The sequence below is a fragment of the Myripristis murdjan genome, chromosome 15 (genome assembly GCF_902150065.1).
Source record: "Myripristis murdjan chromosome 15, fMyrMur1.1, whole genome shotgun sequence".
Lineage (NCBI taxonomy): Eukaryota > Metazoa > Chordata > Actinopteri > Holocentriformes > Holocentridae > Myripristis > Myripristis murdjan.
In genome coordinates this window covers 13,650,694-13,667,467 of record NC_043994.1, presented here as the reverse complement: position 1 = coordinate 13,667,467, position 16,774 = coordinate 13,650,694, and the positions used below count along the sequence as shown (strand labels likewise).

Sequence of the window (16,774 nt, the reverse complement as noted above, 5' to 3'; positions counted from 1 at the left end):
CTCAAAATATAAACTATGGTATTAGTTGAGTGTACCTTTTATGAACCTAAATGAACCTTCAGGTTATTTTGTTAAAACGTCTTCTTTTTACCAATGTTTACATTTGTCTTAACTGAGACTCTTCCACAAACACTTCAGGGCATAAATAACAGTATAACAGTATACTCGACATCTTGTCTGCATTTCTCTAAGAAAACAGACTAAACTTACACTAATCATGGATCATCAGGTATTACCTTCAAGTCTTTCAGTAATGTAAAACTATCTAACTACTAACCAACTCTGCATGCATATATCCATACATACTTTTGTACGTACATACGCACAGATATGCTGTTTTGACACCAGTATTTATCCACATAAAATGGTCTATTTCTTGCACCATCAGATCTCAAGTCAAATTAATCAAATTAATCATAAGGATCATTAAATCCCTCGTGACCAGTGGGCACTGCGCAAATTAATGAAGGCAGCCATGCCGCAAAATGCCAGTGCATTTTTAACCGTCAATATGTAATAGCCAACTTAATAAAGGCTGTTTTTTTTTTCTTCTCAGTCACCTTGGATTTTTTTTCCTCTACCCACCAGAAAGAATTTTATTTCAGTAAATGCAGTTCCCCAGTAAAACATGCACATAAAACTGAATCACCTTCTCTTTACCCCATCCTCACCTGACCAGAGATGGAGCCCATCAAACCCGTAGGAGAAGAGGTCGTCTCCTACCCCATTGGCCCCCCAGCCTTCCCCTCCTGTGGGTCTGGGCCGGTAGCCTGCTGTGCAGGCCCACCCAACACGCAAGTGGGTGGGCTCAGCTGTGAGGAAATGATCCACATGATCCACAACCAGCTCATAGTACCACTTCCGATGCTGGGCTGAATCCTCCCCCATAGTCAGGAAGATGTTGGGCCTCATGCTTTGATGTGGAGGCAAAGACAGAGCAGGTGGAAAGGCAACAGACAGGAGAGGAAGAGATGGCAATGCTGAGATGTAGAGATAGTTTACCATGTAATATTCTTCAACATAATATTAATTTCAAATATATTCAATGGAAGAAGCTTATGGTCTTTGAGAAATCAATCCAGTTTGAAAAGCAGAAAATCCCCTGTCATGTGAACCATTGAACCAAACATCCCATGCAGGAGACTGCAATGCCAGGCAGGAAGAAAAATAATACATGCTAACATTCAGACAACATTATCAGGTATCAACATCTGTAGGTGGTAGTCAGAGAGTATACATGATTGGAGCTTTTTGACTTTAAAAACTCCTTCTAAAACCAAATTCTGTCTTAGCACAATGTTGCAATAACAAAGATAATTATTACTGTATTTGTTTTTGTCTTAGTCACAACAGTTGCAAAATTAGTGAGCAGTTTCCCATTATGTGGACTGTTTTGGACTGGGCATGTTTGCCTTTATTTAACAGCTGACAGTAGAAAGGACAGGAAAGACTGAAGGAGAGATACGGGAATGATGATGCGCAACAATGTTCTCACACTGAATTCAAAGACATTGTACTTATTGTACATGAGTGTACTGTGAATCAACCTTGCATTGGTTGATACTTGGTTGACTTTTACTGCACTTCTACTGCAACAGTACATACCGTAATTTTCCTAGGAGCTTATTAACGGTGACAAAATGGAATTCTGAAAGAATTTGGGAGCAGAGTGTGAGAGACAAAGTGGAGGGAGAATGGTGTTGTTGGCCAAAAAACGTCTGTTTGACCAAGCCTCCTGATATAAATGTCATTTCACCGATAAAAACACTTACTTCACTCTGCCAGAGCTCTAATAGAGACATGAGAAGAAAAGCAGGGAAACTGAGAGGATAGAAAGCAGGAGCCAGAAAAAAAGAAGTATGAGATGGTGAAAATTATGAAAAAGATTAGACAGTATGAGAGGACTGATAAGAAAGAAAACAGCATGTAGAGAGCATTTTGGAAATGTGACATAATGAAGGCAAGGAGGAGAGGATGGAAGAGGAGAAAAATGGAAATAATAAGGAGACAAAGGGAGAGAGGTTTAAAGAAAATGTGCTAATGAGGAATTCAGGAGACCAAGATGTAAAAGTGAAAGAATGAGTAATGAGGCTGGGGGAGGAAGAAAAGGCTAGGAAATGGACCGAGCATATGTGAGGCATGGAAAGGAAACTGACAGAGAAGACCTGAGGAACACAACAGGCTGAGAGGGAAATCATAACAAAAACTTGGGATGAGACAAGAAGGCAGCTGGTACGGAAGTATGAGCAGATGGAGGAAAAAGGCGAGCTGAAAGGAAGAAGGAAAGGGAAACCATCTACGAGATCAGAGTGAATGGCACAGGAGTCGAAAATGTTGACAGGTCGAGAGATAGGGAGAAAAACAAGATGAAACAAACTTAACAAAAGGCTGAGGAAAAAGTTTGAAAGGAGGGCAGAATGAAGGAAAATGTGAAAGGGAGGTTGGAGAAAAGAAGCAACAGATGAAAGTGAATGTAGTGATGATGATGGAGAAAATCCCTCAAGATTATAAAATGACCCAACAATGAACCATATCTCCTCAGGCAAAGGGAAAATTTCCCAAATTCCCCATGAAAGAGGTTGAGAAGATGACATCCCGGCTTTAACACTGGCATTATTGATCTGCCCTGTTAGGAGAAATGGAATCAGGGCAGCGAACAAAGAAATAAAACTAAAGGAGAAAAGCAGCTCTTCAAGCACCTTAAGTCAAGCCCTGTGTTGCAGAAAAATCTGAACTATTACTCTAGTACAGAGGATAAGGACATCATTGTGGATGGAAGACTTCAAGGAAACCACAGCTCAAATCAGTGAGATTTCTATGGATGGCAAGCAGCCCTCAGCTAATGGACAGACATAATGAAACAAATGTAATAAAAAGAAAAGGACAGGCTCTGTTAATTCATTCTCCTCGAGGAAATAAAAGCAGCAAGGAAAGAGTAATGCAGGATATATGTCAGGATAAAAATCTATTAATGGTATCACACAAAAAGAGTTCAAGATGCCCTGTTTTTGTGTAAGTTTTAATAAAACATCTCTCAATATTTCATATCTTTTGTAGGGTTTCTGAATGGCTGCTTATTGTATTTGATATATAAACACAAACAAGAACAAACTGAAATGGACAGAAACAAAGACACACAAAAGAAAAGAAGCAAAAATAAAATGAACAGAAATGAATAAGAAAAGCAAAGCATTCAATGGAACAAAGTAGAGAAATAGACTGCAACAAAACACAGCAGTGATATTGGAGAGAAATGAAACCAAAGTGTACCTGGTGACCTGGTTAATCAGGCGTGTTTGGAGCAGCAGGTCTCTCTCTGGCAGCAGGCTGTCGCAGATGAGGTTCTGGTTGGACCGCACCGCCACACCATGGCACACACACAGAGAGCTCAGCACCTCCAGCACCTGGGAAAGAACAGTCAGCACCTGATCCAGCAATGACTCGATAAACACATGGGAATGATCCCAAATTAGGGGTTGGATGAAAAACACTTTTGGCTAAAAATGTGACTACTGCATTGATGTAACACTGGCTGAAGTACATTTCAACAGTGTATATCAATAAAAAGCCCTATGCAAAAAGTAATATTTGTGATGCTAACTAATGCAGAATTAACATTGCCCCGCAGGAATTATCCAACATCACCATACATTTCTTCTTCCAAAACAAAATTTGGATGAACTACTATATTGAGAAAAAAAACAGTAATTGGTCATTGTGATCACTATATACTGCCATTATATTCTAGTCCTATTTCAAACAAAAACATGCACACACATACAATAAATGGAGTATATATAAAACTTGCACCTTGTGATTGCGTCCCTGTTTATCCAGTAGAGAGATGATGGACATGATGTGTCCTTCTTTGATGACATTGAGCGCTTCGGGACTTTCGAGCAGGACACAGTGCAGAACCTCCAAGATTCCTACACATGCCAGATAATTATGACTGGTACTTACAAAAGGTGCAAAGAGTATATTTTATATGTCTGTATGTTTTTTTTAGGATGCTGAGATTAAAGAAAATGATAACTACAGTCAGTGTGAATGAACACAGATTCTAGTGGAGATGTTGGATATCTAAACTATAACAACTGATGTACAGCTTAACAAAAACTAAATAATTTTCAATGTAATCAATCATAAAGATCAACATTTTGATTGGAATGCAAATTGAAAATTGGAGGATTAATTTATATGACCACAAATCCAACCAACCACCCAAGGCCTCTGTTCTGTCTAGCCTGCTGATCAGCCAGTCCAGTGAGCCAGAAAAATGGGCACAGTTTTTACGGTTCCCCCGGATTAGGGCAGCTACAAGACAGAAAAGTGGGACAAATAGGAAAGAGTGTTCAAAATCTACATTTGTGTTTTCACATAAAATAATGATTGTGGCAGCCATGATGATAAGATGATAAGAACATCCCATCCAATGGTTTGATATGCATGTTAATTCTCACCCAGCAGCTCATAGAAAGAGTTGAGGATGTTCTCCCACTCTTCTACAGTGTCACTGTGAACACCCACAGCAAAATGAGAACCGCTGCTGTGCTGGTTTAGACGGTCAATACATCCCAAGACCAAACCTATCACACCCTGATACAAAAGAGGGAATATATGAGGGCTATGCATATGAAAAAATGACAAACATATCACACACAGGACCAGCTGATTCAGACATTCATTTGGATTTACCTCTTCTTGAAACAGATTCTGACGATTCTTTAGGGCTGTCATGCTGTTCTGCTTGGCATCATGGTCTAGCCCCTCCCCTGGAGGCTGGAAATAGTCAATCAGATCTTGCAGACTAAATCTCACTGTTTCCACTGGTAGACTCGCAGAGGGGACATTTCCATGTTGATTAAAACCATCTAGTTTCCTGCAAGAAAAAAAGAGGATGAAAAATGTGCCAAAAAAAAATCAAAGTGTTAATTAACTCTGGAACTGAAGTTAACCACTAACACTGTTACAGAAGCTACACTCCTTTAAACTGGGAATTGCTACAGTGATAGCAGTGTTGCTGTGATAATTATGCTGTGGCATTCTATGTTTATTCTTCATTTATACAGTTTGAGAATTAATACAAGCATTCCTGAGGTACACTTTCCTGTGATACCTATAAATGGTCTTGAGGTATTCCTACAATGTTTGCTCGAGGTTCTCCTAGACCATCAAATCCTGTGGTAATGTAATGTAGCATGAGACCTGCTGTACATTGCTATTTGGTGTGTAGTAGAATATACAGTATATTACCATAGGATTTAAGGTCCATTACCACAGAATTTGGATTTTCTGTGATACCTAACCATAACATCAGAAGCTCACTGTGATGTAGGGCATTTTAGGAGATTGCCTTGGTCTCTTTTAAGTTGCTATAACCATAAACATTTACAGCTTGCTACTTTATCATTTTACTTCTAATCTGCCTTCATGCCCATGTAACCACATCCCTCTCTGAAATGAGGTACTGAGGGGCTGAACTGTCTTGTTGCAGCCTATAATACCTGACAAAGTGGCCGAACAGGAGAACAGCACTGCGGATGAGCCTGGCAGTGTGAGACTCTTCTCTCTGGGAGCGTGATAGGGTCAGGCCATCATCCATGTGACCCTCACTGTGCATAATGGCCTGGAAAGAACATCATTTTCCATTAGTTTCTCTTAGTGTATATAGTGCATTATACCGTAATCTGGTACATTTGCAATGTCCTCACAAGGCAGTGAGCACAAAAAATGAGCTGTACATTTTTAGGAGAAAAATAAAGATTCTCTCAAAGGAATGTCTTTCACGCTTTAGGTTTACCTTTCTCGGCACTCCTCCCATGCGGGCACATTTGGCATCAATAGCTTGGTAAGTGAGCCACAAGCCAGAGTCTACATGCTGAATGTAACAAACTGAGTCTCCATACTTGATCTCTGGGGTCCCCATACCATCCACGTTAACCTTTGTGCCAAAGTCAAGCTTCTCCTACAGGCAGACAACGGAAATTAAAACCAAATACACTACTAAAACCAAATACACTACAACCAAATATACAACACTTCCATAATGACAAAATGGACATCTTCACTAAAAATCTCTGTATACTGCACTGATTTACAGCCTGTATACTTGGCAGAACAGCCTATAAAAGTCCAGTGTCTTTGGCATGTGACTCTTGACCTTTGATGGTCGAAAGCAGAAGGAGGTTGTGTTGATGTCAGCCCTGTCCCACTCGACCAGATGCAAGCCTCTCTCCTCTGTAAGACCCAGATACCTCCCAGTAGTCACGTGGCGAAGTCGAAAGGGCTGGCCCCAGCGTGTGTGGCTGCCACTCCACCTGCGACACATCAACAGTACTGTAGTTTCTATGAGAGAGAGGACTGAGAAGCCCACTAATAGCCCAATAGTATTTTATTAATTTCTGACAGGGTAACATGGCTGTGAGGAACACAGAGTATGGTTGTCACTTTTTTTAAAAAAAAAATCCAGTTTGAACAAATTTGTGCTAACATTCTGTTTGTTTGAATTAGTGTGAACACATAAGTAACACCATACATCCCCAACACACACACACACACACACTTGTGTGCTCTCATTATAGGGAAAAATAAGCTGCCGAGTGAAGCTGGGTACCTAGCACAGCCTGCTTACTTCTGGTACGTCTTGTGGATGGTGCTGACAGACTGACTGCTGACAGCTGGCAATTCAGATACGTTTTCATGGTAGTTTATGGTAGTTGTTTTTTTGTTTTTTTTTTTTAAATGGTAGTTTGCAATAATTTTGTCACCAATAGTGTAGAATCCCAAATGCTCCATCACATGTTTTTCTTGTGCTTTGGTGTTGTCATTAGCCGTCCAGCACAGTTTTTTTTGCTAGTTCCTTCAGTTTTTAGAGAACAATGTTTTAAAATGCAAAACAGGGACTAACTTCAATGTGATACTGTAAGACCGCCACCTGCTGGAAGTAAAGGCACATTGCTTCAAATGGTCTGCTGCTCAGTTAGACTTGGATCCTGCACACCCATTTTGAATTTGAATCGATTATTAGGCCTACAGTGTATTTTTCATCACATTTGAACAAGTGTTCACACTTCAAACAAAACGTGACAGCCCTAACACAGAGTTGGGAAGACACACAGTAGAGAGGGCTTCAAATGTTGGCTGGTGGTGGTATAGTAAATACGGTTCAAGCATGTTTACAGACAACATTCAACTTTTAATGTTATCCTATGAGGACAGAAAACAAGAAAATAGCAATTCTGGGAACAACTGAGCTAGCAACCAGCAGTAGTTTTGGTACACTTTGATACTGACTTTTGATGGGCTTTGAGCCTGTAGAGCTTGAACACCTTTCTGCATATAGAAGGGGTGACTTGCTTTTTATACCTAACTTGAAAGTGAGCTGATCATTAAAGTCCAAACATACTTACACCACACTCAGGATCTCCAGCCTCCAGAGGGAGCGGGCATAGCTGGACACTGCTCCAACCTCATAATGCAGCATCCTGGAATGAGAAAGTGGACATTGCCACAAAGGAACAGGACAGGTGTATATGCGAGTAGATGAGGCTCTTCAACTGACCTCCGTAGCTCCTCTCCCTGTTCTATGGAGGGAATGGTAAGATATGCATCAGTGTGGCCATGGAGTAGCCGCAGTGTGTCTCCACCCTTCAGATATCCTAGAATAAACATAAGAGAGACCAGACAATATTTTCAGTCGGAGATGCATCTTACTCCAGGACTAGGCCTATTCACAACTTTGAAATGGGGTACTTGTCAGCTATAACAGCTATATCTAAGCAAGATTAATTTTTATAGCTATAATAGCATAGATGGTGTACTTTACAGTCATTTTAAGTACAGCTCTTAAACTGAGTGTCACTGGCATAATCGCAGTCTGCATAATTATAGTCAAGAGCATGTGGAACAACTGCACAAGTGTGACTGTGCTTTGGGCTCACTGCCAATACCATCTTGAACTAGAAGAAAGATGCTCAACATAGCCAGAACGCCTCTTGGACCGTTCAGAAGATAGAATAACAGCTTAGATTATATGTTTTAACAGATGAACTGTCTGTTTCTAAATAATGTGGTGAGAATGCGAGAGAAGAAACCTGCCTTGAGCAACTCCACCTCCGGAGCAGATGGGAGCGACACTCCACAGAGTCTGCTGGAAGGCTGCATCAACAGTCAGACTGCCACTCAGGCATTTGTTGTCAACTGCACTGCCAAAGGACAGATGCTGGGAGGAAGCAAAATAGCAGCCATAAAAATGAGTTTAACAACTTATAAAACTCAACTCCTAGTTATTCTTACATAAAAGCCTTTGTTGTACATAGTTTACATAATTTCTCAACACCCTATCAAAGGCAGGGAGAATACACAGATTGAAAATAGCGACCTATAACAGCTGTCAGGTTCTGCATGACAACAGACAGGTAATGTGGTCAAGAGTACACCACGGGATGAACGGGCCATTCCTAAATTTCAAAATACACAGTCAATTTACACCAATTAATTTTAGTTACCAATTATCAGCTCTGTTCCTTTTTGTGAATGTCACGTAATAATGCATCAGAATCTCTTTGACCTTGAATATGTCCCGACTCACCAAATATCTCTCTGAGGAAACACTGACCAGTATGAGGTCATCTCCAACACGCACCTTCTCACCCTCTGACCTCTGTCTGGATGCTGGGTGGACTGTCCACCAGCATGCCTCACCTGAACCACACAAAAACACACACACACACACACACACACACACACACACACACACACGCACGCACACACACACAAAATAAAATGCCATTATTCTGCACACTCCCTCATTCTTGACCTAAGTCATTTCATTGCAACAAAGAATTTTTAATAAGAAATCTAATAAATTGTGTTCAAAATGGTGTGACTACTTGTAGATAAAATATAATGCATAACAAAGAATATAACAAAATCTAATAAAACTGCTGACATTACTGATAATTTTGACTGATGTAACATTTTAAAATGATTTTACTCCTATTTTTATTATCTATTAAAAGGCTCATCATACTATACCTGTTTTATCCTCTTGCAGACCAACATCAAATGCCAGTTTATCAGTTGATGACTCAGATGAAGACAAGCAGCTGAGATACTGGGTGTACAAAGGAAACAGTGGATATTCCTATCAAGAGGAACTGGCTATCGGTGCCACCATTAAGAATCCTATGGAAGATCTGTTGCATATTCATGGAGGCCAAACTAATGGACAAAGTATTCATATGTTTGTGAAATAATATGTTAAGGTCTCTCACCATGCCACTGTATGAGTGTTGGAACAAAACCGCCAGGCCATAGAGAAGGGTGCGATGGCCACCCCCATGTTCTGCCTGCAAAGCACAAGCATGCAAACTTCAAATGACATGCAAACTCCAAATGACAAACAAAATTTAAACAATAAGAAATGAGAAGGAAGCAACACCCAGACGAAGGTTATTAGTCAAATGCCTGAGCCTTATGGTATTCATGCGTAATTAAGAAATATGTGCATTTGTGTAAATTAATCTTTTTTTTTTTTTTTTTTATTTCAAATAGTATCATTTAAGGGTTGTTGTGCCCCATATGAAGATTACTGTGTGAACTGGCTGTGTCTGTCACACAGATGTTCTCTGTGTGTCTCGTCTTGCCTCTGAGGTGAATTTCCAATAAAAGATCAGTATGCTGAAAAAAGATATCATAAAAAAGGAAAAGAAAAAAACACAATGGAACAGAAGTGGATATGGAAGAAGAAAACAGAAATGAAGGTAAGACTACAGAACAGAACAATTTAAAGGAGCATCATGAATTCTGTCATCATGTCACCATGTTTGCCCGTTACTTTACTAAACACCAGCTGTTCACTGTTTCAGCTGGCTTATTTTTCATTGTTTGACTATCTAGACTGTTAACAATGTAACTTCTGATTACTGAAACAGACACAAACTGTAATTAAAAACTTGTAGCCTACTTAAAGTGAAAACTGTGTTAGAACTTGTTTACAAATGTTGATTTACATAGGTAGTCTTACTGTAAAGTGGTACTCATTAGTCACTAGTTAAAAGAAAAGCAAAGAAAAGAAAAGAAAAAAGAAAAGAAACGAAAAGAAAGGAAAGCTCACTCCTGCAGCTTTGTCCTCCCTGTTGGCCAGCATCTCCTGCAGGGCACGGACAGAGAGACACTGGGCCAGGACGAAAGCACACACCGACAGGTCTGGTGGAACATTCTGGTCAAAAAATAAATGTGAAATGAGAAAGATCCAGATAAATCACACCGAAAACAACAGATGACAACTGAGCTTCTCCGGCATACATCCACCACTGATTAAAACAAATTAAATTCAAAGAAGACATTCAGCATGTATCAAATATAAAATGCAGGTGTTAAACATTTAGGGGTGAATTAGTTGCAAATTATAAATAATTGACAGATTTTGGCAAAATTATGTACAGTAACTAGATAATATTTTTACAAAATTATTTGTAGACACACTGCTCAGATGTGAAGACTAGGCAATCCCTACATCCCTACAAACAGAGGATTTGTCAAAAAGGTCTAAGAGATAAGAGAGAGAAAAAATAAGACTTGGGAAAATTCTAAGCTAATTAGAAAGATAGTGGGAATATTTAAGAAGGAAACTTGAAGAAAATGATGAGTAATTCCAGGAGTCACACTGTTAGAAGACATTTATGTATGGGTAAGCCTAAATATTCATGTAGCCTATTCTTCAAGGATTACTGTGCAGTCCTACTGAGTGAAACATCACCATGGCCTGTGTTCCTGCTCTGGTTAATGATGGTTAATGGATGAATGGGGATCTTTGAGTTGGATGTCTTTACCTTGCAGTTGGAGGTGGGCTCAAGGCAGCAAAGTCTGCAGCCAAAGCCCTCAGCAGCAAGACACAGCTTCACATGCTCCTCCTGGGAAGTGAAAGTGCTCTGCAAAACCACCTCATCCCCCTGACCCAGGAGTGGACACACACACACACACACACACACACACACACACACACAGTTGTAAATGCAAGGCTACATGCACATGGAGCACACAGATTCCTACATGGACATGAGTGCAAAAGCATCAGTGGATGTATACAGTGTGACTGTCAATTAAAGTTCAGCCAATATGCCTTGATGGCCAAAGCAGATATTGATATTTTAGCCTGAACTCAATGATAACCAGTACCTTGTGCCACTATTCAATATCTTTACATGTGATTTCTGGTGTTTGTAATCCTAATAAATATTCAAGTATTCTTGGGAAGACCATAAGGGCACTACAAGACTCCAGTCTCATTCTAATAAAAAGCTATTGTCCATACAGGTTAACTTGTAGATTTAACCAATATGTTAAAATTTGGGCAAACAACAATATATTCATTTCTGTATCTCCTCTACTGAAGGAAGGAAAGGAAAGTGATGAGGAGAGGAAAAAAGGGGACTACAAAGAGAGAGGGGAAATAATAACTATAACTATATAAAATGTTATAATATTATCATAGTTTAAAAGACCTAAGAGCTCAAGTCACTGGGGAGAGGTGGGAGGGGTTGAAAAGATGGCCGGTGCAGGTAAATTTATAATCTGTATCATAAGAGATTTACATGGCAGTTGGAAAATAATTTATAATTGATTGTGATTGATTTTTTTTCTATTTTTTGAAAGTTTGGCTATGTTATAACGCACTAATGTGCTTGGCTACTGGGTATACATTCCTTTTATGTATTATTCACATCATTAATTTTGGTATTTCATTCTATCTCTTTATGTGTATGCAAATGTATGTACATCTATAATGCATAACTGATTACCTTAGTGAATCGATGTAGTTGTGTTAAGCGGTGTCAACACAATATTTTAGTTTGCTCGATTTTGTTATGTAGCTAATGTCTCCTCCATAATGAAAACAAATGGGAAAATTAAAAAAAATCAAAAGTTGCATATAAATTCTCACACACTGGCTAAGGTGCAGTGATCCATTTAATGCAATGTATTGTGCCTGATGAAGGTGTAGTACCATTCTGTATCTCATGCCCATTAAATTATTTTAGGTGGATTTGCAGCTCTTTAAGGTTGGGTGGCCTGACACACTTCACTTACTTAATGTAGTTGAAAATAGGGCTCAATGATATGGGGGGATTCAATTTCAAACAAACTTCATTTACAACAGTATTTTTGTCACACATTTTACCCTTATCAAAAAATGACAGCTGTATTGTGATTTCGACATTTCAAGTAACATGCTACATTAAAACGTTCTGTGAGCGGAAGTGCACAAAAGAAGAGGAAAACGTCTGCCTTAGACGTGACTGGGTTAAAAAAACATGGCACTAAATGTCATTGCAGTCTTCCACTCTGCTCAAGCAACAGAGAAAACAATATTTAAGTTTTCATGGCTTTCTGACCAATCTTGCTGCAACAGCTCACTGGATAACAACAATCAAGACAGATGAGGTCCTGCCCTAAATGAAACTCTGGTATGTTGATTATATACAGTAAAGAATCAATTTAAAAAAAAAAAACATAACAATCTAAAAGCCGTAATAAACCAGCAAAGTATCTGTATCAAGCTACTGTAAATGCACATGGATGCAAACATATACACACGCCTGCTATCAGACACAACTTAAATCCATTCTTATCTTTATCTCAAATACCAACTGGTCAAAGGAATTACACTTTCCACGGTCTATTTAAGGACAGTGTGGAGAAGGAGAACAGACGGCTGGTCTCTGGAGCCCGACCAGGACTACTAACACCTCACTGTACCCAGGCTGCATGCCACCATGTGGGGGTGATACTGAAGTGTCTGACCCTCGATTCACCCTCCTCGGCACTCTCCATATCAGCAGCACTCTGGAATCAGTCGGTCACACACTGTCCCACCACTGACGCGGTGTGGGACATTCAGAGGGCCAGAGGACACGGTACATTTGGGCAGTGAACGTGCACTAACCCAGCAATTCTTCATTCAATTGCTGTGAGCCCTGGAGGCTGGAGATGTAAACACAGTCAGCTCACATAAGGCTTCTACAGGCTTTTCATTTCATTTTGAAACCAAAAGTGGTCCCTTTATGAGCTGAAAAGTTAACATACCTATATGATTAATACTAAGTAAGACTTCATATTGTGGATCAATCACGCACAATGAGTTTGCACCAGCATGAGTGCAATCTGGATGGCGTGACTGCTGGGGGATGAGGGCCTAGCCAGTTTGTCTTACATCCTCAAATCCTCACCCAGCACCCTCCTTGTGACATGTCCTTATCAGAGGGCAAAGATAACAAGCTGCAAGAGAAGGCCTCACAACTAGGAGGCTATGATAGGAACCAACATGATCTGGCAGCAAAGACGATAACAGTTAAAAATAAAAGCCATCTGTGAGCCTCCTTTAATGTAACTTACCAGTGAGTGATTGGACAAAATAAATTCAAGCATGGCAAGGAGGCTGTAACTAAGATAGAAAATTGCTGCCTGTATTCACTTAAGGGTGAACCGTGTGCTATGAATATAAATCGGAAAAAAAAAATGTTTTTTTAGATAATGTGCAACTTTTAATTGACAGCCTTGGGCGAGCAACATAAGGTCATATTTTATTTGAATAGCCCAATACTGCCACTCAGCTATCAGCTAACTAGGATGTGCCACTAAAAAACAGCCTCTGACTCTCAGGTGACAGCTGCAGGCCTAACAGTATGGCACAAGCTCTCTGGTTCAGACGTGTGAGTAAACATCCAGCAAATAAAAATCTCCTTTATGCTAACTAATAGCGCAATATCAACAATGGACTCTTCAAATAAACTAATACCCCACATACTATGTTTGAGTCACTACTTTAATCAACAACAAATCTTTAAAAGACATATTTAAAAGACGTTAAAGACATGTTAGCTACCTCAAAAGTCTCTCCTCTAACAGGTGAGCTCCATCACCCGCCGGGACAGGCCAGCTGCCAAAATCCACTCTTTGGCGCTAAACTCATATTTGAACTCCCTGCCACTTTAGTATAGGTTAATGGAGGCCTAGCTGCCTTCAGACTAGGAAGTGACACACTCACCGTTCGCAGAAACTGGACTTCATCTTCTCCCTCGCCAGGGTCGCTCATGTTTTCAAACAAACGGACAGACACTAGTGAGACAGTCGGGGACCGTGGGAAGACATAACCGACGCTAACGAAGTGTCCGGGCGGGCCGCCGTAGTGGGCGGGGCCAAGGCACTGCCACTCTCTTAGCAGGTGAGACTATGGTATAGAATAGAATAGAATAGAATAGAATAGAATAGAATATTGTGCTGCCTGTATGATGTGAAGGTTATGTGATATATTTTTTTCAGTTACTTTTTAAAGCCCCTGCGTGTAGAATATTAACCATTCTGGAATTAATTGTGATGGTGTAAAAACCCACTTCTCAATAAATTGCATACACATTTGCAAAAGAAAAAAAAAAAAAAAAAAAAAAAAAAAAAAAAAAACTTCAGCCATGGAAATAAAATCAGGACTTTATAACTGCAAAGAAGTGACATCGGATCTGCAAATATGTGCAGAGGTCTGCAAATGTGTGTTTGGATCTGCAAATATGTACTGAGATTTGCAAATGTGTGTTTGGCTCTGAGAAAATGTGTGCACATCCAGTGCTGTAGGCTGTGTGACGTTCTGCAAGCAGAGGCAGGCAATGCAGGAATGCTCTGTGTGTCAGAGTACCCTGAACTGTAGGCCTAAAGTATGAGGCTGAACACACCAGGTTCTAGGAAAAACATGTATGTTATTCCCCATCAATGGTGCACAAACATGGTGCTCTCATGACCCACCCCCCTACACATACACACACACACACACACACACACTTTGATCAGTAGTAACAGAAAGTCAGTAGAGCTTATACGTGTGGTCAGAATCTATAGGCTAATACCCCATACCGCTAACTAATCCCATAAAGCTGACAAATCGTCAACATTTCCTCCATCCCAATGCTGCTGAATTAAACTAAAACCCTGTAGAAAACTGTGATTTAGATAAGAATAAAAGACAGTTGATGTAAACATGTTCTCATCCACCAGTGGTGAATCCCTCCAAGTGGGTTGTTAGTGACAGTAAGAGTTTCAAGTCCTTCAGGAAAATGATCCCAACATTAGAAGTGCCACCACTGTGTATACTGTATGCTGCATGTAATGTTTTAAGATGACCTTTAGGCGTTCAGTGTGAACCTTTTCCTGTTCCCTTTGGGTCCTACCTATAGCTCTTTGATGGATGCCCTCAATGAGCTCCTTCATAGAAGATGAAAGCAAGTATCTCCTCTTCTTGAGTAAATTTTGTCTTTAATTTACTCCCAAAGCAGTGTTTTCTACAGGTTTTTAGTTTAATTCAGCACCACACTGGGCATTTTTTAATACTTAACATGATGAAAACAACAAATGGAGCTGTAATAATTCAACATTATGTGGCATTAATACCTTTCTCAGACTTTCTCGCATATGTGATAAGCCTCCATGGTGTGCAGGGAATTTTAAAACTCTTGGTTTAGCAGCTATACAACTCATTCCTCACTAATGTGTTTTTAATATTGTGCTCATCAGAAAAAAATATAAAGAAATGAATGTATTTTTTTGACACTATATATATTATACTATACTATCCCCTTGAATTACATGTTTAGATCAAACATTTTTATGGAATATAGAGATGTAATGTTTTTTTTTTTTTTGAATGATTATTCATTCAGTCAATCTTTCTATTTCATGATGCAGCAGCAGCTGCCCTCTTCATCTCTGCAGCTCCACATGAAGAAGAGGCTTTCCCTCCATCTTCCCTCTGGACAGCATTTCTCTGTTTTTGGATTTCCTCTTATTCTCCAGCCATTCCATCTTCATACTGAAAGAAAGCAAAGTCACTACATGCTAGGTGTTTTTTCTTCCTGTTAATCAGGATCTGGCATAGAGATTGGCACTCCTCCCAAGCAATTAAAAGAGTTGATGATGTTCATTCCCTGTCCAGAGCAAAGACGTTTTCATTTAGTTAGATCGTACGATTAATGAATCAATCATTCAGTCAATAACTATGTGTCCCCAGTGGGGCAACTGGTCGTGCAGCAGCAGGACTCATACATTAAGTATGCATAAATCACAGGGCACATAAATACAACACTAAGAACATAAAATATAAAAACACAGTAAAAATGCTCAGTCAGTTAAAATATTAAAAAACAGAAAGTTAAAATATTACGTGTGCAAATAATTATGTTTTGCTCCTAGAGTTTAGGAGAGGATCTAAGTATTGGGAATGTTTCTATTTGTTGCCGGTGGAAATCTGAGGAAGGAACGATGGCAGGAACTGAAACTCTTGATGTAAAGGATAGGAACAGTCAGACCCTGCAGAGTTCCCTGTGCAGTGCCAGTCATTTTGCTGCAGACATTAATCCCCTCATTTAGGAAATTTTAGGATAGTTAGACCTTGAGAGATTGATACCACCTGATAAAAGAGAAAGTGAGCACAGACTCAGCGTAAGATCAATAAAGCATTGTCATCAGGGATCTGTCAACCTGGAAGAGAGTTTCCTGAGAGAAAAGAGGTGCTGCTGGCTTTTTTGGTACATCATCAGTATTACTCTGAAATGACAGTTTATTATCTATTACAGTTCCTATAATACTGCTTCACTATTTCTACAGTCCGACTATCAGTCACTGTACTGACAGGGAGAGGGATGAAAATGTCTAAAATTCGTACACACGTCCTTAGTCTTTGACACGCTCATTACAAGAAAGATTCATGACACCAATTCAAAAA

General features: G+C 39.7%; 1 protein-coding gene across 1 annotated transcript in view; it reads right to left on the bottom strand.

Annotated features, from left to right (window-relative positions):
• LOC115372917 (ryanodine receptor 2-like) overlaps positions 1-14,101 on the bottom strand; it is a 74,557-nt gene extending 60,456 nt beyond the window's left edge. Inside the window, 19 exon segments of the mRNA XM_030071081.1 lie at positions 672-913; positions 3,271-3,404; positions 3,811-3,929; positions 4,222-4,317; positions 4,464-4,599; positions 4,699-4,882; positions 5,508-5,629; positions 5,804-5,968; positions 6,164-6,320; positions 7,413-7,487; positions 7,565-7,661; positions 8,101-8,224; positions 8,594-8,706; positions 9,040-9,118; positions 9,279-9,347; positions 9,349-9,393; positions 10,121-10,225; positions 10,839-10,958; positions 14,054-14,101. Coding sequence (XP_029926941.1) covers positions 672-913; positions 3,271-3,404; positions 3,811-3,929; positions 4,222-4,317; positions 4,464-4,599; positions 4,699-4,882; positions 5,508-5,629; positions 5,804-5,968; positions 6,164-6,320; positions 7,413-7,487; positions 7,565-7,661; positions 8,101-8,224; positions 8,594-8,706; positions 9,040-9,118; positions 9,279-9,347; positions 9,349-9,393; positions 10,121-10,225; positions 10,839-10,958; positions 14,054-14,101 — 2,230 coding nt within the window.
• Positions 14,102-16,774: the final 2,673 nt, after the last annotated feature.